The sequence below is a fragment of the Anastrepha obliqua genome, chromosome 5 (assembly GCF_027943255.1).
Source record: "Anastrepha obliqua isolate idAnaObli1 chromosome 5, idAnaObli1_1.0, whole genome shotgun sequence".
Taxonomy (NCBI): domain Eukaryota; kingdom Metazoa; phylum Arthropoda; class Insecta; order Diptera; family Tephritidae; genus Anastrepha; species Anastrepha obliqua.
The window spans coordinates 17,848,423-17,875,147 of NC_072896.1; the positions used below are offsets into that span (position 1 = coordinate 17,848,423).

Genomic DNA, 26,725 nt, shown 5'->3' on the forward strand with positions numbered 1-26,725 from the left:
TTAAAAAGCGAGATTACCCAGACGAAACTTCTCTCCCGAAATTCGAGATTTTAAAATAATCTTAGATTGTAACCATACTTTTTCCTCTGTGTTTTCTTTGTTATCGATAATTATTATTACGAATGTAAGGAGAAATGTCAAAGTAAAAACTAAATAAAATGGATGCCGCCAAAGAAAACAGGTTTATAGAAATAATTCTAATAAAACTTTTGTTAGGTATTATTAACTATTTATTCATATAACAGAAAAAAATGTGTTTCCACACGCGTTGGCCTTTATTGCTTATTATAAAATGTAATATCGAATTTCGAATGCATATTTTTTGAAACCTTTTACAGATTACCTCCAACTGTTTATTATTATCAGACAATTGCGCAATTAAATTAGCTATTCCTTCTACTTCTAAATTAGCTATCGTTAATAATAGTTAAACAAATCAAGCGAAATATTCCACCAAAATAGTTTCTATGAAGAAAAACCTTTCACAACACTATTGAAAGCTGATTGTCAATTTTGCAGGTAATCTGCCATATGTGACTGGGTAGATTAATTTTTTGGATTTATTGGTAATTAATGCATATGTGCATGTCAATACTTCAATACTAATTGAACTATGCAAAAACCTTAAATATTCCACCAAACAAATTTCTATGAAGAAAAACCTTGAGTCTTGGCAGCTGATTGTCCCCTATGTGAACGGGGATATTAATTTTCCTGGATTTATTGCTAGTCTCTGCATATGTGAAGGTACTTTTAGATGACCAATATTTATAATATAGGGTTTTTCAATTGGCGCGGGTCGATTTTGGCGCCCTGTGGCAGCCATTTTATTTTGGTGACATCTGTCAAATCTTTTGTTTATTATTCAGTTGCTTATGGCAAATCATCATGGCAAGTTACACGATTGAACAGCACGTTCAAATGATAAAACATCATTGCCCCCATTTTTCGGTAGACGTGGTGGCCCTTCCAATTTCTTATAGCCCATATTGAACCATATGGACCTAGACGACATGTGGTTCCAGCAGGACGGCGCTACGTGCCACACAGCAAACGCCATTTCATTCCATTTCAACATCTACCCGCCCTTATTGAAAAACCCTTTATATTCAATTTTTTAACGAAAACACTATTTTCATTTTATTTATCGGCCCACTGTGTTCTATTCACTTTCGTTTCTCAGCGCAGCAAAATGCAACCCTATATTTATGCATTTGACAGTAAGCTGATGGCAATTAAATAATTTTTTTTTATATTTCTTCTTGCTAACATATTTGTTGAATCAATTTATACATTATCAATGTAATATTCAATATTTGGAAATAACTTTTAATCGTATTCGTATTGATCATAAAACAAAGTCGGGTTTTTCCAAATAAAAACTGATTATGTTTGCCTCTAAGCAATCTCAGAAGGCCTTAACTTCAGAGGCGCGAATTGATACGCCAGAAGATGACAACATGGTTTGGAAGCGGTGGTGTCGTTTATGTGCAAAAGAGGATGAAGAAAGTAATTTGTGTGTCTTCCCTGAAATCAAAGAACCCGGAAATATAATGGATAACACTTTGGCCACAGCAATTGGGAAATTTTTCTGGGTGAATGTATGCCCTCCAAATATTTTCTTATTTAGTGAATTAGTACTTTATGGATATTATTTACATTCGCAGATTAAAACAAATGATGAAATATCAAAATTTATTTGCCTGGAATGCCATACGCTGGTGTGCTCATTGACCCAATTTACCGAAAGGGTGAATAAAGTCCAAGCTATGTTCTGCGCATTGCAAAACATAAATTCTGGTAATTGTTTGGATCTGAATGAAGTAAGATTGCAATATGGATTACTTGACATGGATTGGGAGCATATAATAAAGCAGGAGCGCGTTATTGAGGGGCAACAAATAAAAGATGACAAAGATGATAAACAGTCGATTGATGAATGCGAGTGGGAATTGGATGGAGACGATAATAAAGAAGAAACAGAAGTACTGGAACTGCAAACCGAAGACGAACCAAAAGCTGAAGGAAAACTATCGGTTGAACTTATGAAGCGAGGTACAAAACGAAAGAGGAACGCAGCAGATGATGACGATGACAATTGTGTCACTGAAATGCTTGGTGCATTGATTGGAGAATTCGAAGAAGACACTGAGGAACACTTTATAATTGAGAAAGCTACAACCGAAGAGGAGATAGATGATGTTGAACTACTTCGTCAATTGCGTGGGGAAGAAGTGGATGAAGATGACAAAGCCGAGAATGAAAAAGCGGAAGAAAATTATGAATCAGTTAATTTACGAGAGGATGTGCTAAGTGACAGCGAATCATTGACGGGAAATGATAAATGTGGAAGCTGTGAAAAATCACCACAAGTCAACAAAATTGATTCAAGTAGCCGCGTAAGAAAGAGACGTCGTGGTCGACCATCAAATTATATTGTAAACGATAACGGGGACCTAGAAAAAGCAGATATATACTCTGGAGAAGATACAAATGAAAACTCGCAATTATCCTTCAAGTATGAGTGCAGCATATGCCAGAAGAAGTATAAAAATCCCACATCCTATCGCAAACATACACTGGAAAAACATAATAAAGTGCCGGACATACCGGATTTTAAGTGCGAAACCTGCAACAAAATATATCCAACAGAACGGCAATTAGAAATCCATGCGCGATCGCATATGGCGCTTGAAGATAAGCTTGACATACCGTGTCCATATTGCGAGCGCAAATTCACAAAAGTGTCGGTGATGCGCCAACATGTACGGGGCATACATGAAAACAAGAAGCCATATGTTTGTGATGAATGTGGACGACCGATAAAAACGTTAGCAGCGTTGGTCGAGCACAAATTAGTGCATACCAACGACACGCCGTATGAGTGCGAGGTGTGCCAGCGGGCTTTCAAGAATAAAGCGCGATTGAAGGTACATATATTGGTATTTGTAGGCTTGCGTAAATTAAAATTTTAATTTCTTTTTTTTTCATATTAGGCGCACTTGGAGACACATACCGACTCCTCATTCATTTGCAGTGAGTGTGGTCTCTTGTTAAATACGCGACGAACTTTGAAGATGCATATGCTTGTGCACTCCGATGCCAAACGTTACAAGTGTGACTTCTGTCCGGCCGCATTTAAGCGCACAAAGGCTTTGAAAAATCACTTAATTCTGCACACCGGCATGAGACCATACAAGTGTAATTTTTGCGAGAAAACATTTTCGAATGGTTCCAATTGTCGCTCACATAAGAAAAAGATGCATGCTCAAGAGTTAGCCGAGGAGGAGGCAATGGGCAAGAAGGCACAAGCTGTTACTGTACCCAAACTGGAGGAGTTGCGTTCGAGGTAATAGCAAAAATTTTAAAAATTAAGAATTTTCATTTATGTGCATAAATATTTTCAGCACAAATGTCGTTGGAAATCCGCGAAAGGTTCAGCGTCATCATGGCGGTTTACCGCTACATATGCGACAACTCTTAATTGCAGCAGAAGAGCGCGCAAAACGTGTCGAAACTACAAAACAGACGACTGATGTACAACCAAATGAGACTGTTGTAATGTACGGAGAAGAAACGCAAACCAATTCAATAGAGGAATCCACAATACAGCTTGAAGCTGATGACGGATCAGAGATTATTGAATTACATGAGGACATGCTAGCTGATGACGACGAAGAAGACGACGACGAGGAGGGTGAAACGGTTGTATATGAAATAATTGCTGAAATTTAAAATGTTTGCATAAATTACTTCTAAAAATGCATTTTTTAATAAAGAAATGTTTTCAATATTACTATTATATGCATTAGGCATATTATTAGTTATAACTAAAGTAATTAATTAGTATTCCGTACTAATGATAATAATTTTATTTTCGTTTGTAAGAAATTTTATTAATTTTTAGTTAAGTTCTTTAAGCAATTTTGTAAATTTAGTCCGACGAATAAACTATTAATATCTAGTTCAATAATATAACCTATCGTTTCAGTTTTTGCTTCGGCAATAGCCTAAGTACGTCCTATACATATGTAACTACAAAAAATAGATAAACTTTAAAGTAAATTATGTACTTAGTTATTTTTATTTTATTCCGTAAATATACATTTAAGATAACATAAAATAGTTTCCTTTTTTGCTTCCAGTCATGTTTGGTATTTCTGTCGGAATTTTTCAATCTTCTCCAAAACAGATACCGTTAGGTCATTAATATATTCGTTTGCCTGCGTCTCTGTCCCAGGGTAATCTAGTAGGCTACGTTTGCTGACATAATGGTTTGGCAAGTTGACCTAGAAAGTGTGCTATGTTGAATTGAAAATGAAATAAAATATTTTTTTTTAAATTTATTTACCTTATGGCGCGCAATCGATTTAATGATAAGCCAGAGTACATAAAAACTAAACCAAACCGTGAAATAAAGAGGTATGTACCACAATTTGCGACCAATGTAAAAGTAGCTGTACTTCTTGACACGTGGCTCCGGTGGTGGCTCTGGTGGTGGCGCTTCGGTGGTGATGGGTGGCAGCGTGGGTGGTGGCGGTGCCGTATGGTCGTGATGGTGATAATGATGATCGTCCCATATGATTTCAGGATAATGATGAAAGTATTGTGGATATGATGGAAAATGATCGTGTAAATCGAAATGCGGATCGCTGTTTAGATCGTGGTGAAACCCGTTATGCGGACTATCGTGCAACGTATCGGGATGCTGTTCCAGCCAGCCAGGTGGCGGTGTGGGATACTCTGTGTCATCAGTCGGTGGCGGATGATCCTGTTCAACGCCTACAAAAAAACCATTGACATTATTTTACACACATACACACATATATGTACATAACGCTTCGTGCACAATTTACCATCAGCCATTGCGCCCGCATCATCTACGCCTGCATTCATGCTATCCATGCCAGCTCCTTTGCCATCCATGTCTTTGTCCGCATCGCCCATAGCACTGGCAGGTAGCACACCTATCGTGTCGTCCGAGTTACTGTCGCCGCTATCCACGCCCTTTTGATCCTCAGCGGGAGCTGGTTTGGCATTTTTCGCATCGTCACTGTCTGGATTAAGGGGACCTTTGTACGTGTAGCCACTATCGTTGCTGCTAGCTGCGGCCACCAATGGATAGTTTGCATTCGCCTGCACTGGACCAGAGGGTGGCGCCACATAACTGTTTACATTACTTGAGGGCAAGGCCGCTTTGGGGTCTTGATAAGGTGACGGATACTGTGCGTTTAAGTTCGGTGGAAATGAATATGTATTTTTCGGAGGTACATAAATTTGCTGTCTGATCTGAGATGCGGACGCCTTCTTGTTGTCCGAATTCTGTTGTCGGTGCTTGGCAAATTGGCCAGCTGCGACTGCTTCACCAGGAGTGAAGCGGTCACTAAATTCAGCTTGAGATTTACAGAAAATAGATTTGTTAAATTTTTATTGATTTCTCTCGTCAACAAGGCTTATAGAAAAAATGAAATCAGATAAAAGGGAAATACATAAAAATTTGAAATATTTATTTAGTCTTCGATAAGCGAGTGAAAGAAACCCGGTAGAGAGGTGCACATTACCACTACAGTACTCACCGTCACACAGTGTGACTTTTTTCACTTTTAGGATGCCAAAATTAATAACAGCCAAACCAATGGAGCAATTCATTTCAAATTTTGCAGTGTGGTTGCAGATACCTAAATCTGATTTGAGAATAAAAATGGGCGTGATACGCCCACTTTTTCTCCTTGCCCACATATAAGGTAAAATTTCACTTAATCATATTTTCTACTTTAAAAGCATTTTCTAGTGCCAATTTAAATACAAATTGTTTAGATTTCTTAACTTTAGCTTAGAGGCTTATGACTAATATTTAAAAGATTTCATTGAGCCCCTGGGTACCTTTTTATACTACATTATACTGCTCAATGAAGGAGATAATCACAAATTGTTTCAATGATAAATATGCCACTAATCTTTATTTTATTAATAGTAAGCCAATAAACAGTTTCTAAAGATTAAACATAACAAAACATAAACACTTATTCGAAATGAATTATTCATAATACTTCTTCCTGGGCCAGCAATGCAATTACATCTTGAGGCAAAGTCCCGCGCTTGGTTTTCGATGGCTTACGTAAGCTGCAAATGTAGGGATCGGATGATATTAGAAGCCTGTGCAATAAATCCTCATTGGCTTGAGTTCGTGAACTTTTCATTGTATACCATTCGCGATAATTTCTGACATCTTTATTTTTCGATTCTTGCGCTTCTTCGGAAAGCTGACCAATAGGAACCATGCATGACGATATTATATGTCTTGAATGGAACAGTATTTTATGCAGACTGACTGGTATATTGTACCACTCATATTCCCTCAAATAAAGATCGCGTGTGTCTCTCACGTATACCTCAAAGGCCTCAGCATTTATCTGAAATTCACACCCTAAGCAAGACAATATGGTGAAAAGCCTTTTTAAGAGACATAAGTTAATGCCTGTAATGTCTGCAGTAACTTCTGCATTACTAAAAAAACGTCGTGCTGTGTTTCCGTCATTTGTATTGCCAGATTACATACTTTACCGTCAATCATACACAAAATTAGTATACTAGCAACTTTAAAGTTTAAATTTTCCTTCTTAATTATTGTAGGAAGAAGATTAGAAATTTGGTCTTCCACAATCTTTACTTCTCTCACAATAGCATCTCGCGTTTCTTTTTCAAACAAAAATTTAATGGGACGGCAATATCTGGTTGATGATGGAACAAGGTTCCTCCATATAACAACTCTACGTTCATTAACTAGAGTATACATTTGGAGAAGTACGAGTGAAACAAAAAACATGCTGCTATCAGATTGATTTTCTTCGCTGAACTTTTGCTTATACCGTTTTTGCTCCGAGCCATCGCAACGACAGCAGTACTTCTTTTTGTGCGTTACACAACCTTTTTATACTATGATAAATAAGCGCTTGCAGCTCAATTTCGGCATACGTTTCGGTTACTGTGATTTTTTCTGGGTAACATAAAGCTTTGGACTTTTTTATGCAGTTATACGACGGATATAATTTGGGATTTATTTCTGCTGTATGCTGTTTATGCATATTATAGTCATGTGTTGAATCATTTGCATCTATTATCAGCGCAAGTGCTGGGTCTGGCGATAAACTTTTGTTGCGCTCTTTTGAAAGTCGAGATTTTTTCAACACAGTACCTCTTGACGGTGAAGACAAACACAGCTCTTTAAATAATATTGCGGAATTTCTCTTACCGTTTGATCTAAGTCCCATTTCTGCCGCCATTAACACTTGTTCGCTATTTGTTCGGGCCTTAACTCGGCAAGACCTCTCCCACTTTGAAGAAAATTGGTAACATTGGTAAATTAGTATCCACGTCTATTCCGATCACCGCAAAAATTTTCTTCGCTGTTAAAGAATGGACGGAACTCGATGGACCAATATAAGTTTTTCTCAGTAAAATATCAAAAATAATATTAAGCTATGGCTGTTTTAGTGATATTTTACTGAACGGATTTGTATCGATAGTAAAAACTTTATAATCCTCTTACTTACCCCTGAAGTACAAAATTGTGGAAATTTAATCAGCAAATACTCCATTTTATGAAATTGATACTTATTCGTATTAAATCTTTTGACAAACTTCACAGCGATGTTCGGATAATAAATAAAAATTATTCAATTGATGCACCGGCTTGTGTTTGTAAACGGTTATCTTTCTTAAAACTATTGTTTTGATACATTTTGAGTACACTGTCGTAAAATTTGGTCATTTTTACACAACATACCGAAAGAAATTCATTTTCGCAGAACTTATTTTTTTTAAATTTTGGCATCCTAAAACGATAAAAAGTCACAGTGTGCGTCATTAACACTCAGGTAAACCGCGTGCTCAACCAAAATCGCCCCTGCGAGAGGACTGTTCTAGTAGCGTTGAACCTAAAAAAGGCTTTCGACACAGTCAGTGATATTTCACAGTCGACACTCCCATCACGGCTAAAGAGGTGGACCGCGAACTACCTGAGTGGTTGCCATTCGTCGGTGCTATTTCGAAACCAAATCTCAAAACAGAGGAAAATAAAGCGAGGAGTTCCGCAGGGTGGTGCTCTTTCACCCTTGCTTTTTAACTTCTACAGGGTTTGATTGAAAAGTAATGAGCCTTATTTTGTTTAAGGGGTTAGGGGTAGTCAGAATTTTCAAAAAATCGATTTTTTTTTTGCATTTTCTTAAAGTATAATGTTTTAAAAATATTGTGTAAAAATTTGAAGTGAATCCGACAAATACTTTTCAAGTTATTCAACAATTAACAAAGGGCGCTCGGCCGCTCCGGAGCCGATAGCAAAACTTTAAATGCGTTTCTCTCAAAACTATGTTTTTCAAACTGGTGAACACTGTAACTTAAAAACCGCTACGTAGATTTCAATAAAATTTATCCAGCTTTTGAAAAACATAAAAAACTTGTGCCTGATCGAAGGATTTTTTTTTTCAAAAATTTCGATTTTTTTTTAACAATTAACTGTTGGTTTTTTTTTCTAAAATCTGGAAAAAATTTTCTGAGGCCGCCATTTTGTTCATTTTGAAAAAAAAGCTTCGATCAGGCACAAGATTATCTATTAATAAAACTAGTTTTTCTTGTCCGATTGGTTTTAGATGAATCTGCAAGGACTTGTGATGTTCACCGCAAGGGACTTCTGGAGAAACGGGCTTCACACAAACAGCGATAACTTTTGCAATTATTAATTTTTTTTTTTGAAATTTTGGTGAAGTCAAGTTAAAACATGATGTTTTTATGTTATGTTTTTATTTTTGTTAAATAAATTAATTAAGTAGCAAAAAAAAAATTCGTGAAAATCATCATTTTTTCGGGCCTCTGACTACCCCTAACCCCTTAAGCAGTTTTATTAAACCTTTTGGCTTATACAACTAATATTCTTCAAAATAGGACCCTTGAGCGTCAATACACTGCTGGTAGCGGTACTTCCACTACAGGAAACATTTTTTAAACTCATCCGCCGGAATCGCGTTCAATTCGGCTGTCACAGTTTTTTGGATCGCCTCGATGGAGTCGAAACGCCTACTTTTCAGCTTTCTTTTCAGGTGCGGGAGCAAGAAGAAGTCCGGTGGGGACAGGGCTGGGCTGTAGGGCGGGTGGGGAAGCATCGGAACCCCCATCTTGGCCAATGCAGAGGTGCAGAGGAAGGCGGTGTGCGCCGGCGCATTGTCGTGATGAAGGGTCCAATTGTTGACGAGGTCGGGCCGAACCCGGGCGACGCGGTTTTTCAGCCGAAGGAGCACTTCTTTGTAAAATGCCGCGTTTACAGTGCTTGCTGGAGGTACAAACTCCATGTGGACGATGCCTCGAGAGTCGAAAAAGATGATCGCTGCATTTTCGCCACTGCAAAATCTTAACATACTTTTAAAACAGCTTTCACGCGCGGAGCGATGTTGACTGCACCGCTGTTGCCAGCGAACTGGGACCGGTTTCTAGTGGAAGGGGAAGGTTCAACGATCATTTTCCCCCACCAGCCGATTCGGTTGATCGCTTGGCAGACGCTCCGCGCGCGAAGGCTCATTACTTTTCAGTCAAACCCTGATATCTTGAAACTCCCCCACCCAGGGAGTCTCCCTGGTGTCCTACGCCGACGACTACACGATAATGCCGTCAGGTTAACGACTACCTCACCGACCTTTCCCGCTTTTCCACTGCGAGGAATCTCCAACTTTCCCCTGCAAAGTCTACGGCGACCCTCTTTACCACTTGGACAAAGGTGGTCAAACTGCCACTTAAGGTTAAAGTCGATGACACACCATATCCGCTTATAACCGCTATTGCCACTAAAGTCCAAAATCGCAACAAGGTCCTCAAATCGCTTGCCGGCAGCACTTGGAGGCAAAGACAAGGAATTGCTGCTATCGAAATTTAAGGCAATTGGCCGGCGGATTCTAAACTATGCTGCGTCTGTCTGCTCGCCTGGAACCAGTGGTTTGTAGTGGACGAAGCTACAGACCTGCCAAAACACTGCCATAAGGACTGCGACAGGATGTCTACTGATGTCCCCAATACAACACTTATATGTAGAGTTCCTCTTAGGGTGTTACCGCAGGTCCCACCAATGCAGACATCTGCTAGAGGCTGAGTCGCCTCCCAGGCATGTCAGGAGGCACCTCCTCAACAACGCGGACGAGATGCAGGACAAAACAGACCGAAAATTAACGACATTCATCGGGAGACTCTTACCACTTTCTTAAGTTCCCGACCCCCAAATGCCGTGTAGGGAGTCCAACCACCGCCCATTACAAACGAAGAGCTTCAACTTCCCCGAGAGTCCCGCGTAACTTTGGCACAATTACGTTCTGGATACTGTAGCAGGTTAAACTCCTACCTATCCAGAATCGACCCCGATACCCCGCACGACACTAACCACCTTTTCACATGCCCCATCAAACCCACTCATCTAATACCTCTCTTCCTCTGGACCCGACATGTCGAAATAGCAAGTTTCTTGGGCCTACACTGACAGGACAAAGTTACTGCTACAACAACAACAACAGGCTATTGATCGTAGACTGCAGGCAACGGACGGGTGGCGCCCGAACCACGTGGAGGGGAAAATAATGGGTTCATGCGTGACTACTATTCGGAAGTGCGTAGGTTCGAATCTCGGTCCATGAAACAACAAAATGATAGAAAATGTTTTTTCTAATAGAGGTCGTCCGTCGGCAGGTAATGGCAAACCTCCGAGTGTATTTCTGTCAAGGATGAGTTCCTCATAAAAACCTTTTGCCGTTCGGAGTCGGCTTAAAACTGTAAGTTCCTCCATTTGTGGAACAACAGCAAAACGCACGCCAGAGTAAAGAGTAAATTTCGAAAATATTTAGTTACGTTCTTTCCATGCGGTAGCGGTACACACACCAAGTAAGTGCAAATATAAAAAATACTTAATTGTTAGGGGTAAGCCTTTATTATTTTTCGTTATTGTTGTTGTTGTAGCAGCATAAACATTTCTTATACGCATACGGGAATGCTGCTGAAGTGACAGTCCTTCGCCGGATATAAATCCGGGTCGTTCCAGTTATGTAGAACCGACTGCCGTGGGACCGAATTTTTGTTCATTTCCTTTTAGGCTCATAAACTTCGCCCAACGCAGTGGCGGCCTTCCTCTTACACTGCTTCCATCGCCTGAGATATTCGCCGTTGCTAACGTGCAAAGGTCAAAAAGCCTTCCGCAGAATCTTTCTCTCAAACACTCCAAGGGACGCCTCATCGGACGTTGTCATCGTCCAAGCTTTTGCGCCATACGATAGAGTGGGTATGATCTGTTGATTTTGCGTTGGTTTAAAGGGTTAGTTTTGTTCGTCGAGAGAGGACTTTACTACTCAATTGCCTAGTTAGCCCACAGTAGCACGTGTTGACAAGAGAGAGAGAGAGAGAGAGAGAGAGAGAGAGAGTTGGAAACCTATTTCCATTGATCTTCCGACGACTACTGCTAAAGCCTAGGCTGGTAATGTGTTGTCGTGATGAAAAAGAAAAATCACTCGACTTCCTCAATTCAAACGAATGCCAAACACAAAGAAATATACCGATTTCGCCGAAACTTGGTTCGTGTTCTTCCAGGTGATGCTACTAACTAAACATAACCTCGATACGCATCAATAGGGCTATATCTCTGATTTTGCACGGACTTTTCAAACGACCTTCGTAGATGCATATAAATAACGTTCCCCCGACAGTCGCGGGATCTGGATTTTATCCGGTCGACGACAGTCGCTTCAGCAGCTTTCCTCAAAATGTTTTGGAAATGTTTTGTGCGGCTATTACAACAACAATATGCACATAAATTACACTTTAGTATCTGACACTTTCTCTTTACCATTCCCTGCATCACATACGCGTTATACAAACAAATATACAAACATACATACATATGTAGGTATATATTTATGTAAATTTCCCTTACCTTTTCCCGTAAGTTTACTAATTTCCGCTCGATTTGGTGGCTGTTGCTGACTATACGCATGCGGATAGATTATTTGCCCAATGTTTGATGTGGCTTGGGATGGTGACGACACCAATGCCGGTCGTTCCCGTACTGATGGTGGTGCTGGTAATGATGGACTTTTGATCAAAGGCGTTATGAGTTTGTTGAAATTATATGCCGGACTATTATAGTCAATCGCGCGTCCAGTTGATGCATATTCCTGTAATGGCGGCAATGTGTCCGCCAGCGATGTATCCGATGGCGTTTCATATGCGTCTGATTGTTGTGGTGCCTGCTGCTCGTTATCAACTGCCAACACTGGTTTTATGCTGGTCGCCTCATGATGAGCGGTTGGCAGAACATTATCTGTTGCTGGTGTGACATACAATATGGGCTGTTCACTAGCCATTGGCTGAACTTGATGGTCATGTTGTTGTTGTGGCTCTTGCATATTTAACTTAGTCGACGCTATTGTGCTGACTAAAGTTTCTGTAGTGGAAATCACATCTTCGCTGGAATTAAAGCTGCAAGAAAGGATAAATTGGAGTATAAGAAGGAAGAAAGAAAAAATCGGGGGTGGCTTGCCTACAGGCTTTTGGGAAAAATGTTGGTATAATGTAACATGCTTTTGAAAAAAGAGGTTGTCTGTAAAGTCGGTTTACTGACGATAGTTTAACGTGATAACGTCATAAGAAAATACTGATTGAATGGTTGCATTTTTCAAAAGAAAATTTTAATTTTATTTGTTTGATAGATATTTTGTATGGATATAGAGAATGAGTTAACATTAACATAACATAACATAACATAACATAACATAACATAACATAACATAACATAACATAACATAACATAACATAACATAACATAACATAACATAACATAACATAACATAACATAACATAACATAACATAACATAACATAACATAACATAACATAACATAACATAACATAACATAACATAACATAACATAACATAACATAACATAACATAACATAACATAACATAACATAACATAACATAACATAACATAACATAACATAACATAACATAACATAACATAACATAACATAACATAACATAACATAACATAACATAACATAACATAACATAACATAACATAACATAACATAACATAACATAACATAATCACGTCAGGACTATGAATAAGTTCGTGCGGTTTTACAACAGATGGCGTAACTTGATTATTATTCCATCGATCCACATTTCCAAACATTCATTGGAGAGTTTTTTATTTGAAGCGTAAACAACAATATCCCACACTTGAAAATGTCGAATTTCGTGCCAAATAATGTGTTTTTGCGGGGTATTCTTCTTCATTATTTTAATATGAAGAAAAAAGCAGCCGAAAGTCATCGTATCTTGGTGGAAGTTTATGGTGAGCATGCTCTAGCTGAGCGAACGTGCCAGAAGTGGTTTGCACGCTTTAAAAGTGGTGATTTTGGCTTGGAAGACGAAGAACGCGAGGGTGCGCCGCCAAAGTTCATGGATACCGAATTGGAGGAATTGCTCGATCAAGATCCGGCTCAAACGCAAGAAGAGGTTGCAAAAACTTTGGGAGTTGATCAATCAACCATTTCCAAACGTTTAAAAGCCATGGGAATGATCCGAAAGGTAGGCCATTGGGTGCCGTATGAATTGAAGCCAAAAGACGTTGAACGCCGTTTTATGGCATGCGAACAACTGCTTCAACGGCACAAAAGACAGGGTTTTTTGCATCGAATTGTGACTGGCGATGAAAAGTGGGTCCATTACGACAATCCAAAACGTCGGGCAACGTATGGATACCCTGGCCATGCTTCAACATCGACGTCGGCGCAGAATATTCATGGCCTGAAGGTTATGCTGTGTATCTGGTGGGACCAGCTGGGTGTTGTGTATTATGAGCTACTGAAACCGAATGAAACGATTACGGGGGATGTCTACCGACGACAATTGATGCGTTTGAGCCGAGCACTGCGAGAAAAACGGCCGCAATACGCCGATAGACACGACAAAGTTATTTTGCAACATGACAATGCTCGGCCACATGTTGCACAAGTGGTCAAAACATACTTAGAAACGCTCAAATGGGATGTCCTACCCCACCCGCCGTATAGTCCAGACCTTGCGCCATCCGATTACTATCTCTTCCGATCGATGCAACATGGCCTGGCTGACCAGCACTTCCGTAATTACGATGAAGTCAAAAAATGGATCGATTCGTGGATTGCGGCAAAACCGACCGAATTTTTCACAAAGGGAATCCGTGAATTGCCAGAAAGATGGGAAAAAGTAGTAGTAAGCGATGGACAATACTTTGAATATTAAATTTGTAACCATTTTACGTCAATAAAGTTTCAAATTCCGAAAAAACCGCACGAACTTATTCATAGTCCATTAACATTAAAACAACAGGTATTATTAACAAACTTGGTTTTATTTTAAATTCTTCAAGTAAATCAAATTAATAAAAATCAATAAGAAGGCATATGCAAATACAAATACGTGAATTTATATATGTACATATGCGCATATACATACACATATACGCTCACTTAAGTAGGAGAGAGCAAGATGTCGAACGTTACTGTTCGTTTGCTTTGTTTGCTTTGTCGTTCGTTCCGCGCTTTCCCTTGCAGTTCATTCAAGGTAACGGCAATGAGCAAGGTAACGACACACGAGCAAGGTAACGGCAATGAGCAAGGTAACACTAATGAGCAAGGTAACGGCAATGAGCAAGGTAACACTAATGAGCAAGGTAACGACACATTTTTTTCGTGCGTGCAGCCTGTTAAATCGAATTATAAGACGTTATCACGTCAAAAAATGGTTGTAGTCCTCCCTAGAGTGGTGTATCCCCATCTTAAAACTGAGAACCGTAACCCCCGGAGGCTTATAGTTTTTAAGTAATTTTTTGTTAAAGTTGTGTAATTTAGCGAAAAGTTGGTGTTGCCAGACAATTGAAATAAGAACGAAGTTCGCATGCAGACATTTTCAGTTTGTAAATCTGCAGTATTTTTTGCTTTAGTTTAGTATTGAGCAACATTTTCGAAAATAAAGGGTTATCCAGGGGGGGGGGGGGGGTTTATTTTGATATTAAAAGAAAAATGCTATTTTTTAATATAAATGATCGGATGTTTATTGCATTATAAAGAGTAAGGTATGCCGTTAATAAAGGAAAATAACATCAGGCAAATGTCCACCACTACCACGCTTACAGAACAACATCCTTTTCATGAAATTTTGCATAACCGAATTGCAAAGTGGCTGCCCTATATCCTCGATAGCCTCAGGAATTCCATCTTTGAGGTCTTGAATCGACCCTGAGCTATTGGCGTAGACCTTCTCTTTCATGTGGTTTCAAAGAAAAAAGTCACGAGGTGTTAAATCAGAAGACCTCGGTGGCCAATTGTGATCACCTCTTCGAGAGATCACACTCCGGAAACTTTTCCCGTAAAAGATCAATGGGTTCGTTGCTTGTGTGGCACGTAGCGCCGTCTTATTGAAAATAAACGTTGTCCAGATCAATACCATCCAATTTCGGTCATAAAAAATTGTTAATAATCAAGAATCAAATCAAAATAACACCTGTTATTGGAAAACACTTTATAAACATACAAAATTGAATTTTACAGGAGCGTCGACTAGAAGGAAAATACCTAAATTTGTAGAGTTTCGAGAAACTAACCTTCATCAGTCGAACTCCGACTATGCCATCCACAGTATTTTTGCATAGAACTCCTTTCCACGTTAAAACCATTGAACCCAAAATTAAAACGTCATATGCGTGTGTGTAGTAAGGAGGCATAATAATCCGTATCCCCATCATCAACACTGAACTAAAATATTTATTTTTATTTTCATTTGCAGGCATCCGGCAACACTAACCGCTGTAAATTCCAATTAATTCTTATTCGCGTTTAAAATTCGAATGTGATGATATGGGTAAAAGCATTTGCATTTAATTTTCATTGAAATATTTCGAATACAAGTATAAAAATGAGTGAAAACACGCGTGTGAGTGTATATTTTGTGAATTTAAGTGAAGTTTAGAAAAATATATATTTTAATGTGCCAAACTATAGTGAAGTTCCCGAGGGCGCTTAGAAGGCAAAGGCAATACTGCTGTTTCCGTGGCGCCGCAATTTAATGGCGGATTCTTATAGAACTCGACAAAAGAAAACGAAATGAAAGAGTAAAATTTTTTGATATCTCGCTTAGTTTTCGAGATATTAAATAAAAAAAAATAGTAATAATAATAAGAATAATTTTTTCTTCAGTTTCGATAGAATTCGGCGAGATAAGACAAAATATAGGAGTAAAATTTTTCGATATCTCGAACTCCTTATCGCGTGGGCGGCCTTTGGCTGCGCTTCAAAAAAATAACCCTAATCAGTCCAACTCCGGCTACGCAATCCACAGTATTTTTGCGCAGAACTTCTTTTCGCGTGGGCGGCCTTCGGCCGCGCTTCAAAAAAAATAACCCTCATCAGTCCGACTCCGGCTACGCAATCCACAGTATTTTTGCGTAGAACTCCTTTTCGCGTGGGCGGCCTTCGGTCGCGCTTCAAAAAAATAACCCTCATCAGTCCGACTCCGCTACGCAATCCACCGTATTTTTGCGTAGAACTTCTTTTGGCGTGGGCCGCCTTCGGCCGCGCTTCAAAAAAATAGCCGTCATCAGTCCAACTCCGGCTACGCAATCCACCGTATTTTTGCGTAGAACTCCTTTCCGTGTTTTTTTTTATTCAATATCTCGAAAGCTAAGCGAGATATCAAAAAATTTTACTCCTTCATTTCGTTTTCTTTTGTCGAGTTCTATAAGAATCCGCCATAAGTTTGCGGCGCCACGGAAACAGCAGAATCCCCAAGGCAAATAAATTATAAAGGTTGTTCAAGAACCACTCCCTAATATCTCCACCAAGTTTCATTAAATAAGACATTATAGTTTGCCTAAAATTGCCCATGTTACATTATAGCAAATCCCAACCGTGCGGTCTATAAGAACTAATTTAAGGGGGTAGTATGGTTAATTCGGTGTAAAACAAGCATATTTTTCGAAATTTTTTTTGTCGACACAGTTGATTTATTCAAAATTTTAAAATTACTTCATTATAAAGTCATATTTAAAGAATATTGTGTGAAATTTTCATTGATTTTTATGAAGAAATGAGTTGGTGGCAGCGAATCTTCGCGGACGTCTCATAAAAAAGTTTTATTGCGGTGTCCCTCAGAACTCATTACTGGATCAACTAAAATCAAAAAACCAAATTGATTTCATCAGCTAATAAAGTTTCGCAGGTAACAACGTCGAATTTTTTTTTTTTTTTTTTTTTTTTTTTTTTTTAAATTTTTTAAAGCGCTTTGAAGTCAAAACACCGATTTTTCATAAAAAAAACTTGAAAACTTTGTTGTTTTAAAATATGACAAAATTTAAAAAAAAAAAAAAAACTCGACGTCATTACCTCGTGAATAAAGTAAAGAAACAAAAAAACCAAATTTGAAAAGAATCGGTGCAGTAGATATGAATCTACAGTGGACACCGACCGTAAAAAAGGCAAGTGTGAGAAAAACGCGTTTAAAGATTTTCGGCAGCGTGAAATCCGGTTGGAGAGGTAGATACTTAATCCTTTGTGTCTCTGTCAATCTTACTCTAATGCACTTCAAACTTTCACACAATAATCTTAAGATGTTATAGAATAATTTAAAAAAAAAAAAATGAAAAAAAAAAAATACCATACTACCCCCTTAAAATAAATTCCGTTCATTCTGCTAACTCCTCTTTTTGGTCATGTTAAAGATTAGTTTGATATTTTAATGCTTGAAATAAATCAATGTTATTGCTTAATATAATTTATGTTAAGTTATGAAGTTTGTTTAATATCATTTCATGTAATTTGCAACCCTGTTTTCATCTCGCTTTGCTCGATGTCTTCCTGTTCCGTTATAATTAAAGCATAAAATCGACACTTTTCATGCAATGGGGATAATTTTGCCAATTTAACATCGGAACACGCGTTGCAAGCGGTAAGTGACCAAATTTATATGTATATTTTCCTGTACTTATAAATATTCTTTTACAAATAAATAGCTTAAGGGGTTATACACAGTTAGAACTTTCAAAAAATCGATTTAAAAAAGTTTTTTTTTTGCTTAATGTAGATGTAATTAAGAATACACACAGAAAATTTAATATCGGTCCGGTGAATATTTTCGAAGTTACACGCAAATTTGAAGAGGCGATTCAGAGTGCTTGAAAGTAAAGTAAAGTGCTTTTCAAACTTTAAGCGCGTTACTCGAAAACGGCTAAACTCATTAGTCTCGAATCTTACCACGAGCTTCTTTTTTATCCAACCATTTCAGCTAATTGCATGCAGAACCCACTTGAAAAATACACGATTTTCTACGGACCTTGTTTGAATGGTTTAAGGGGGGAGCCTGGTTTATGAGGTCTAAAAATTGCATCTCTTTGCGATTTTTTTAAGGAAAAAATTAATTTAGCACTGCAAAGTTTTTTCTATCTTTTAATGAACATTTAAAAAGTATAAAAAAATTTTGTAGGGGAGATCGGGGGGTTATGAGACGGGTTTTGTTTTTTGACCATAAACATAATATAACCTATCCATTTTTCTGCACATTAAAATTTTTTAATTGTGATTAAGTATAACAACACTTTGACAAAAGATTAATTTCTTAAAATTATAGAAAAATCTCTAAGTTTTGCCTGCCTGCTCAAAAATCATTTTTTTCGGATTTTCGCATGTTCGGGGGGTTGTGAGACACAAATTTCATCAGAAAGAAAACGGCCTGATTTTATAAAAATTTTTTATTTCAATCGTTAAAAAGGCATATATTGGCTTCTACAATATAATTGATATGAACAATATGAATAATATACCTAATCAATCAAGTCAATGAATATCCGAAAAAGAAAATATTAGATTAATCAGATTCACAATGGATGCAGGTGTAATAGCCGGCTGTTAAATTTGCACATTTCAAGTGAACAGGTCTATCGCAAGTATTACAGTGAATCGAATTGTTTCGGTTTAATTTTTTGGGCATTACACCTTTGCAGATAATACAAAAGTCTTCATCTTCAGAGTCCGACATATTTTGAATTTAGATTACGGAAATAGCATGTCTCATGACCCCCCGAATACGCTGTCTCACGACCCCCCAATTGCTTTATTTTCAATGTGGCCACTGTTTTATGGATGCATTTAATATTTACGCAAAACTCTTGTTGTGGGTCAAAAGGCTACTCACCAAGGAAGGTTTTGATGCATGCACTTTTATAATTAGCTTGTTCAACAAAGTGTAAGAAACAACAAAAACGATTATCAGCAAAACTTTCAATCACACAAGTGGAGTCGCGGTATGAGGACACACAAATAACCTGCATGAACAAAATATTTGTCATGTAAATATTATGATTGAAAGCTAGCAAGAAGTTACGCAGATACCAGACAGATGCCGCGCTCTTCAGTTCAGGGCTGTGAGCGTGTCTCATGACCCCCCGTGTCTCACGACCCCCCGATCTCCCCTACTGGTTAAAAAAATGTTAAACATAGAAATTAGTAGAGCGCTGCAACGCTGGAGTTTCCAACTGGCGTACAAGATACAGCTCGTAATTATTATCTAAAGCAAAAAATTCACATGGATTTCTAATTATCATGATTTTTTATTCTAGATGAACTAAGAAAACTGAGAGAAATTCCAAATTTTCAACTTTTTGGAGGTTTAAAAAAAAATGCTTTTCTATAAAAAAAAATTCACTTCAACTTGGTATAAAAATCTTGAAATTTTTTTTTTTATCTATTTTGTTAGTTCAAATAGAAGAGAATTTAATACTGAAGGGAACAAGCTATGATTAATTTCAAAAGGTTTATTAGTTTTTTTTTCATTCATGTACGCCGTCAAAGAAATCATAAAAATGAAAAGTCGAGAAAAGAAGATAAAGTTTGTACTATAGCTGTCCGGTCACAGCATAACTAACTACCTAACGCTCGCCTACCTTTGGCTTTGTATCTACGGAAATATTGAGAATTAGGCTCTGTCACTTTGTGTGAATATTCTGAAATATATTAGGAATCGCTTAAAACGAAAAAAAAAAAAATGATTTTTTTGACCTTATAAACCAGGCTCCCCCCTTAACTTTACTAAACAAACTATGTTATTTCGGCCGCCGTAGACGAATGAGTTGTTGCATGACTACTATTTGAAAGTGCATGGCTTCGAATCTCCGTGCATGAAATACCAAAATGACCAAACAAGTTTTTTTCAAATAGCGGTCGTCCCTCGGCAGGTAATGGCAAACCTCCGAGTGTATTTTTGTCATGAAAAAACTCCACACATAAAAAATATCTGCTGTTCAGAGTCGGCTTAAAATTGATCATTTGAAGGAAGAAAATCAAGACACGCGCCACAAATAGGGGGAGGAGCTCGGCCAAACACCCAAAACATCTGCAATCATCAATATATCATTAACTTTTACTATGCTATGCTCAAAATAAGGTTACGGTTTCGGTGGCAGCGAGTTTTAGCCGCACGAACTCAGCGAACTTAACACGCTCACGCCGGCGCGTACCACCGGTGGCTCGCACAAGTCTGCTTCATGGGGCGGCGCGTACCACCAATGGTACTTTATTAAACGGTACCTATGAGATGAGATGCCATAAACGACTACCCTTATGAAAAAATTTCGTTTTATGACCTGCAATCGCTTCCAATAGAGCGAAAAGACTTAAACATTGCCGTCCGTGGGCGAAGACCATGAATAACAGCGCCGGCGGGAACGTGTTAAGGAATATTAGCACAGCTTTTATTCGCGTTAGCCTTCTATGAACTTTTAATTTGCTTGCGCCAAGTAGTAAAGAGCAGTCCACTTTTAAAAAGTGCCATCTTAGGAATAATAAAAATGTGCGAGTGAACTATTTTTATTGGAAATTACGTTTTTAAGGAAGAAATATGTTATAAAGCGCACTGCGATAGATGACGTGCATGATGAAAAAGTTCTCGTAACATCCCCCTGGTGACGCTCAAAGTCAACTGATTTGAGTTCTGTTTTTATTTTTAGGTTGCCATCACAGATATGGCATTCCTACCAAAAAAAAAAAACACGCAGTCTTAAGTAAATCTAACTTGCAACAATCAGTTTGTATTAAATTTTGTGTTAAAAATGCGAAAAGATACGATGTTTGCCAGTCTATGAAATAGAAGCACCCTTTGTACTAATTGGGGACGAAGCGTATCCTCTTGAAAAATACTTGTTCCGACCATTACCCAAAACTCATTTAACCGACGATAAAATGAAATATAATAAAAAACTATCAAAGTGCGTTTTTGGACACATAACCAGCAAGTGGCGAATTTTAGAGATATTACAAAATGTGTCTCTTGTTTAATTTATTACTGACAAAGAGAGTATCGACAAACATACTTTATTGGAAACTATGAGCTCGTTATCGAACGAGCTGGGGAGGCTCATTTCCAAAGATATTTCATCCCAAAATTTGATATTTTCTTTGCAATACTCATTTCTTTCATATTCCATAACTGGGGACGTTTTCTCATCTCATCTGCTAACCTTTCTGCGGCCATTGTCACTGAGAACCAAAACAAATTGAATACAGATTCAAAGGATTCGCTTCATTCGCGCAATTTCAAAATTATGGAAATTTCACTATTCGCTAAATTCGCGCGTGCATTACAAAAATTAGCGAAGTTAGCGAAATCATGCGAGTAAAATTCACTACCACCGAAACCATAGTAAAAGCCATTCACCGTTAAATGCTATTTTTGTTATCTGTTAGTTCTACTGCTTCTAGTTTCTAATATTTACACATCGATTTCATGTTTCCTTAATTTTTAAGCACTTTATCTTTCACGTGAATATTTCTTCCTTTTAATAATTCGATTTTTTTTATTTTTAAAAATTATGTGACCCTTTTAACTAATAATCACACACGTCAAGTAACTCCTTACTTGTGTACATATTTTCTCTATTATGATACCTACGTTCTTGGGTAAATTAAATCCATGTTTATTGCTTTGAAAATTTTTGGTCCTTCATTATTTGTACTGCCACTGCCGCTGACTAGAACTTGAGAATAGCCTTGTGTGTGGGCGAGTTGAAGGCAAAAGCAGGTGAAGCCCAGAAGCAAAGTCGGTACTTTTGCGTAGTGTCTATACAACTGGCGCATTGTCTGTATGTGTGTGTATTTTTTTCTTGTTTTATTTTTTATGTAAATCGAAAATTTATTTTATTATTAAATTCTGCTTAAGTTTCACGCACAACATTTAGCCGCTATTAATATTTTCATTGAACACCTAATTAATCACTAATTCAATCGCCAATTGAGCACAATTGCGCATGCCCAACACGTTTATAACACTCGTTTCCACTGAATTCGGATTCGTTTTCGTTTCTAGGATCAATGTTCAATTTGCTTGCGCGCCAAACTCGAGTGCCCGTTTGAAATTCTGAATTTGTACTGAAAGCGTACGCATGAAATTTTCATATTTTATCAGCAATATGTAGTTTTGGGGGGAAAACGGTTAGCCGTGTATTGGCCCAGAAATTTTCATACATCTTCAACAGTCTGCAATGATCTAGTTTTATTATTTATTAGCTTACACGTTTCGTATCTCCATTTGCTCCACATAATCTTGCATTCACCATAATTGTATTAATATGTATATGTGTGTCACACATATTCCATATACATATGTATGTATGTATGCATGTATGGACAATTGTAGAGTTGCTAATATGATTGTGAGGTGTTACTTTCATTCCTTGGTATGTTCTTTTAGACTTAATATGCATACTAAATAATTTTTATTAGTATTATACTACTACATACATACCAATGTACATACATATGCATGCATGTAAAATAGTCTTATTGGTGTTTGTGTGAAGCGCGTGCATTTCTTTAAGTCAATTTGTGTTTCGGATTTTTTTCGTGAGTATTTTTTTTACTTGTGTACATAGAAATTGTGTTTTGTGTTTGGATTAGTAAGCTTCCGCTCTTTTTGTTCCTGTTTGTTTGTTTGGTTTTTTTAGCTTTTTTATATAGGTTAATAATCTTGAATAGTTTTACACGTTTAGTGAATGAGTTATCCACATATTTTAAATCAAAAATATAATGAAATGAGTTAAAAATATTTGGAATTACATTGAGAATTAATAAAATTTTTATAGATATATGTATGCAACATACATACCAATGCGATTGTATTATATAATGCGTATAGAGTTTAAAGTGGGTTAAATTATAAAATCAGATACAATTGAACCAACCGGCAAAGAAGTGAAAGTTTATTAATCACATATTCAGCTTATTTTCTGGTTCTCTTCTTAATTTTTCCTACACAAAATTTACTAAAATGCGTTTGTCGTGGCTCGTAACTCAGGCGGGATTATATTAATCGAAATTTAGAAGCAAATTGAGCCTCAGAAATGCTGCAAATTTTTGCTTTTATCTGTTCATCAAATGGGCCACATGATCGTAATTTACTCACCACTGGCCTGTAGTTCTTGCTGTAAAATAAATAATTTGCGCACACTTCTGTTAGGTGTTTGGCTGCGCTTCTCCTCTTATTTGTGGGGTGCGTTTTGATGCTGTTGGAGAGACCTAGGCCCCTATTATGAGTTACATTCGATCTTCGATATTCGCTGGTTGTCGAAGATCGAAAATCGAATGTCAATTTGGTATTATGAGCGGTGCAAACCTATGGAATTTTCGTTGTTTACCGAATTTAGAGTCGAATGCAATTTTGCTTTCGATTGTGTAGCGTATTGTGGGAAAACTTGTTAAAGTGTAAGTTGTTTGCGATTATTTATGGTTTTATAGTAACCAAATAATAAATATATACTAATTTTGTTAATTTTATGCAGTTCGAAAGTCGTGAGTACCAAACAATAATTAGAAAGGCGAATCCACAATTCGCAAAGGGGATTTGCACCAAAGTTCAAGCAGCAAAAAAATGGGAGGAATTTACAACGGAGCTGAATTGCTTGGGAGCATCAGTGAGAACGGCAACAAAATGGATTAAGCTTAATAATGGTTTTGTTTTTGTGATGCTTATAGAAATACATTTTTTCCCTTGGTAGGTATGGGCTGAAATACGTAAAGGAACTGAAATACATATGTACATATTTTTTTCGAATGTCGAATAATTGAATAAAGAAAATTTATAACAAAAATAAAACAGAAACTGTGGCGTAAGGGTTTCTATTTAATACTTTTTAGATTTTTCTATAATATTCTCAAAATTTCATTTCTTATGTTTTCTACTTCTCCGTTATTTGACTCCACTTCAATATCTTCAGCATCATCGTACACAGTGGGTTGAGCAAGTCCCTTGAGCATACCTCAATACTCAATTGGTACGATCCCTGAGCACAAAATCGCAGAACTGTGGCTAGCTTTAACATATTTGGAATGGATTTGGCTCGATTGCACTGCTGCAACTGGTTTTCTGTACTGGACAGTAGGTTCATAAACGCCTCTTTAGATAAACTAAACTTCTATAAAAATTTGTAAGGAAATTTCTGTAATGTTAAGTACGTCAACATATTTTGAAAATTCTAAACTTACTCAGTGGAAGCCATTTCTAGGGAGTTGGATGCGCCCCTCAACTGTTTTCTACTTCTAGCTAGTTCCACTAATCTTTCATCGTCCGATGAATCGTCGAACCGCAGCTCCGTTGTACTCATTTTCACAAAAAATACTTTTTTTAACTTTTAAAAATGTTGTTAGCAAAGAATTTCAACACAATCGGTTTTTCTTTTATTTTGATTTGCTGTATCAGCTGAGAAAAATTATCTATTGTAAATGCGTCGAGCGATCGAAATTCACAATAGTCCTATTCTTCAACGAATGAGCACCATAATACTAAATGAAAATTCGTTCGATCAGCACTTTCGACTACAGTCGAAGATCGAATGTTGCTCATAATAAGGGCCCTACAGTTTTAAACCGACTCCGAACGGCAAATGGTCTTTATGAGAAGCTTTTTCGTGATAGACGTACACTGGTTGCCGAGGGGTGATCGCTTTTAGAAAAAACTTTTACTATCATTTTGCTCTTTCATGCACGGATATTTGAACCTACGCACTCCCGAATGGTAGTCACACACCAACCCATTCGGCTACGACAGCCCCCGCGTTGTAATAGCTTAAAATAGTTCCTATACATTCTTGCTAAATGCAATCGAAGTGACAGTGCTTAGTCGGATTCAAACCGCGTTATTCCAGTAAGGTTTACTGCGTTGGGAAAGATCCAATGCAATTGTTTTTGTAACAGCATAAACATAACGTTATTGTTGTTGTAACAGCATAAATATTGCCCATAAATGGTTGGTGGATACTGCGGGGTCGCATAAAAATCCGGATCCTGCCTGTTGTGGGAACGGATTAACTGCTCGAACGGTTTGATGTGATTATATGGGTTTAATCCAACTGAGGTTCACTTAACTGAGACCGATAAAATCGATAATGTCAACAAATGATACGAAGTGTTTTATTTGGGCAACTTCAAATTTTCGGAATATTTATCTGTTATTAGTTAACTCGCTTAGTTCTCAATGGGTTTTCCCGACCAAGGACTGCCGCCTTAGTAAATTAACCCTACTTAGTGCTTTCATCTATCACTTCTGTTCGGATATGGTATCGAACCCCACCCTCTTCCGCGGATAAATTTCTGCCGCGTTTGCCAAAGAAGGCTCCACTCGTACCCAACTTCAGGTAGATACAATCAGTGCAACGGATGGTGCTAACTTTAGACCTATTCAGGCTTAAATGCACACACACTGTGGACTACAAGACTTGAGGCCGGCGGGCCAATTAGATGTCCTAAATTCAGTAGTTTTCGCGAAGCGTTGTAGGATGAGAAAAAAAACAATTAGCCAAATGAAGTTTTGGGGATAGTTTAATATATATTTGAACTAAAAAAAAAAAATTGTACAATCTCCAACAATATATTGTAAGCCGAGTTATCAATAGATTCCCAGAGCGCCTTGCCACTGAAATATCCAACTTCTGTACAAGATACAACTTGCAATTTTCATCTGAAAACAAAAAAAAAAAGATTATTAATTTTGATGTAATTATCTTCGATGTGAACTAAGAAAATTGGGAGAAACACGTAAAATTCGAATTTTTGGGGAAGGTAGAAAAAAAAGTGGTTTTTCAAGGAAAAAAAAACTCTTCAACTGGGTAAAAAAGTCGCTTAACCCTTAACTGGTATCGTGGGGGCCGCGCAGACCCCACGCGTTTTATTTTTTTGAATTTCTTAAAAACTACGCATAGTACGCGGCTGCCATTTTGAGTAATCTCATTACGTCGCGACACGCGGCGGGTGTCGGACGTTCGGCGCTGACGCTTTTACCAGAGCGGAGCTACGTACGTTTCGGGGGCCGTGCGGACCCCACTATACCCCCACTAAACGTTGAAATACTTATGTTTTAGTTTATTTTTTCAAAGTTGATTTTATAAGAAATAAGAAAACATACATATGTTAGCTAAAGACTTTCGAAATAATAGTTTTTTTTTATTTTTATAGTGGTAAGAAAAAAATACCAAAAAATTGTCCAAATTTTGTGATCTCTTGTAGTAAATAAGTTAAAAGAAGTATATGAATAAAAACTTATTAATTTCATAAAACAAGCTTGTTATTTGTCCTATCAAAATAATTCTTGAAAAAATTGTAGACATTTGTCTCCTAGAATCTAG

General features: G+C 37.6%; 2 protein-coding genes across 2 annotated transcripts; one reads left to right on the forward strand and one right to left on the reverse strand.

The window, feature by feature from the left end:
* Window positions 1-1,243: 1,243 nt before the first annotated feature.
* On the forward strand, window positions 1,244-4,004 carry LOC129249246 (zinc finger protein 892-like). The gene is made up of 4 exons (XM_054888939.1): window positions 1,244-1,601; window positions 1,668-2,930; window positions 2,997-3,349; window positions 3,408-4,004. Exons 1-4 carry the CDS (start codon window positions 1,389-1,391, stop codon window positions 3,733-3,735), a joined length of 2,157 nt encoding a protein of 718 aa, XP_054744914.1. The 5' UTR covers window positions 1,244-1,388; the 3' UTR covers window positions 3,736-4,004.
* On the reverse strand, window positions 4,004-22,187 carry LOC129249250 (uncharacterized). Its single transcript, XM_054888942.1, has 6 exons — window positions 22,003-22,187; window positions 12,455-12,501; window positions 11,957-12,421; window positions 4,857-5,393; window positions 4,352-4,782; window positions 4,004-4,289 (listed from the first exon to the last, which is right to left on the reverse strand). Exons 1-6 carry the CDS (start codon window positions 22,185-22,187, stop codon window positions 4,146-4,148), a joined length of 1,809 nt encoding a protein of 602 aa, XP_054744917.1. The 3' UTR covers window positions 4,004-4,145.
* Window positions 22,188-26,725: the final 4,538 nt, after the last annotated feature.

Excerpts from the sequence above, each read along its gene's own strand:
- LOC129249246 (XM_054888939.1), top strand. The coding sequence starts at position 1,389 with ATGTTTGCCTCTAAGCAATCTCAGAAGGCCTTAACTTCAGAGGCGCGA. Across the intron at positions 1,602-1,667 it reads GGAAATTTTTCTGGGTGAAT|ATTAAAACAAATGATGAAAT; the intron begins GTATGCCCTCCA and ends TTACATTCGCAG. Across the intron at positions 3,350-3,407 it reads CTGGAGGAGTTGCGTTCGAG|CACAAATGTCGTTGGAAATC; the intron begins GTAATAGCAAAA and ends AAATATTTTCAG.
- LOC129249250 (XM_054888942.1), bottom strand. The coding sequence starts at position 22,187 with ATGCGCCAGTTGTATAGACACTACGCAAAAGTACCGACTTTGCTTCTG. Across the intron at positions 12,502-22,002 it reads GATTTAATTTACCCAAGAAC|CTTTAATTCCAGCGAAGATG; the intron begins GTAGGTATCATA and ends CCTTTCTTGCAG. Across the intron at positions 4,290-4,351 it reads AATCGATTGCGCGCCATAAG|GTCAACTTGCCAAACCATTA; the intron begins GTAAATAAATTT and ends CACACTTTCTAG.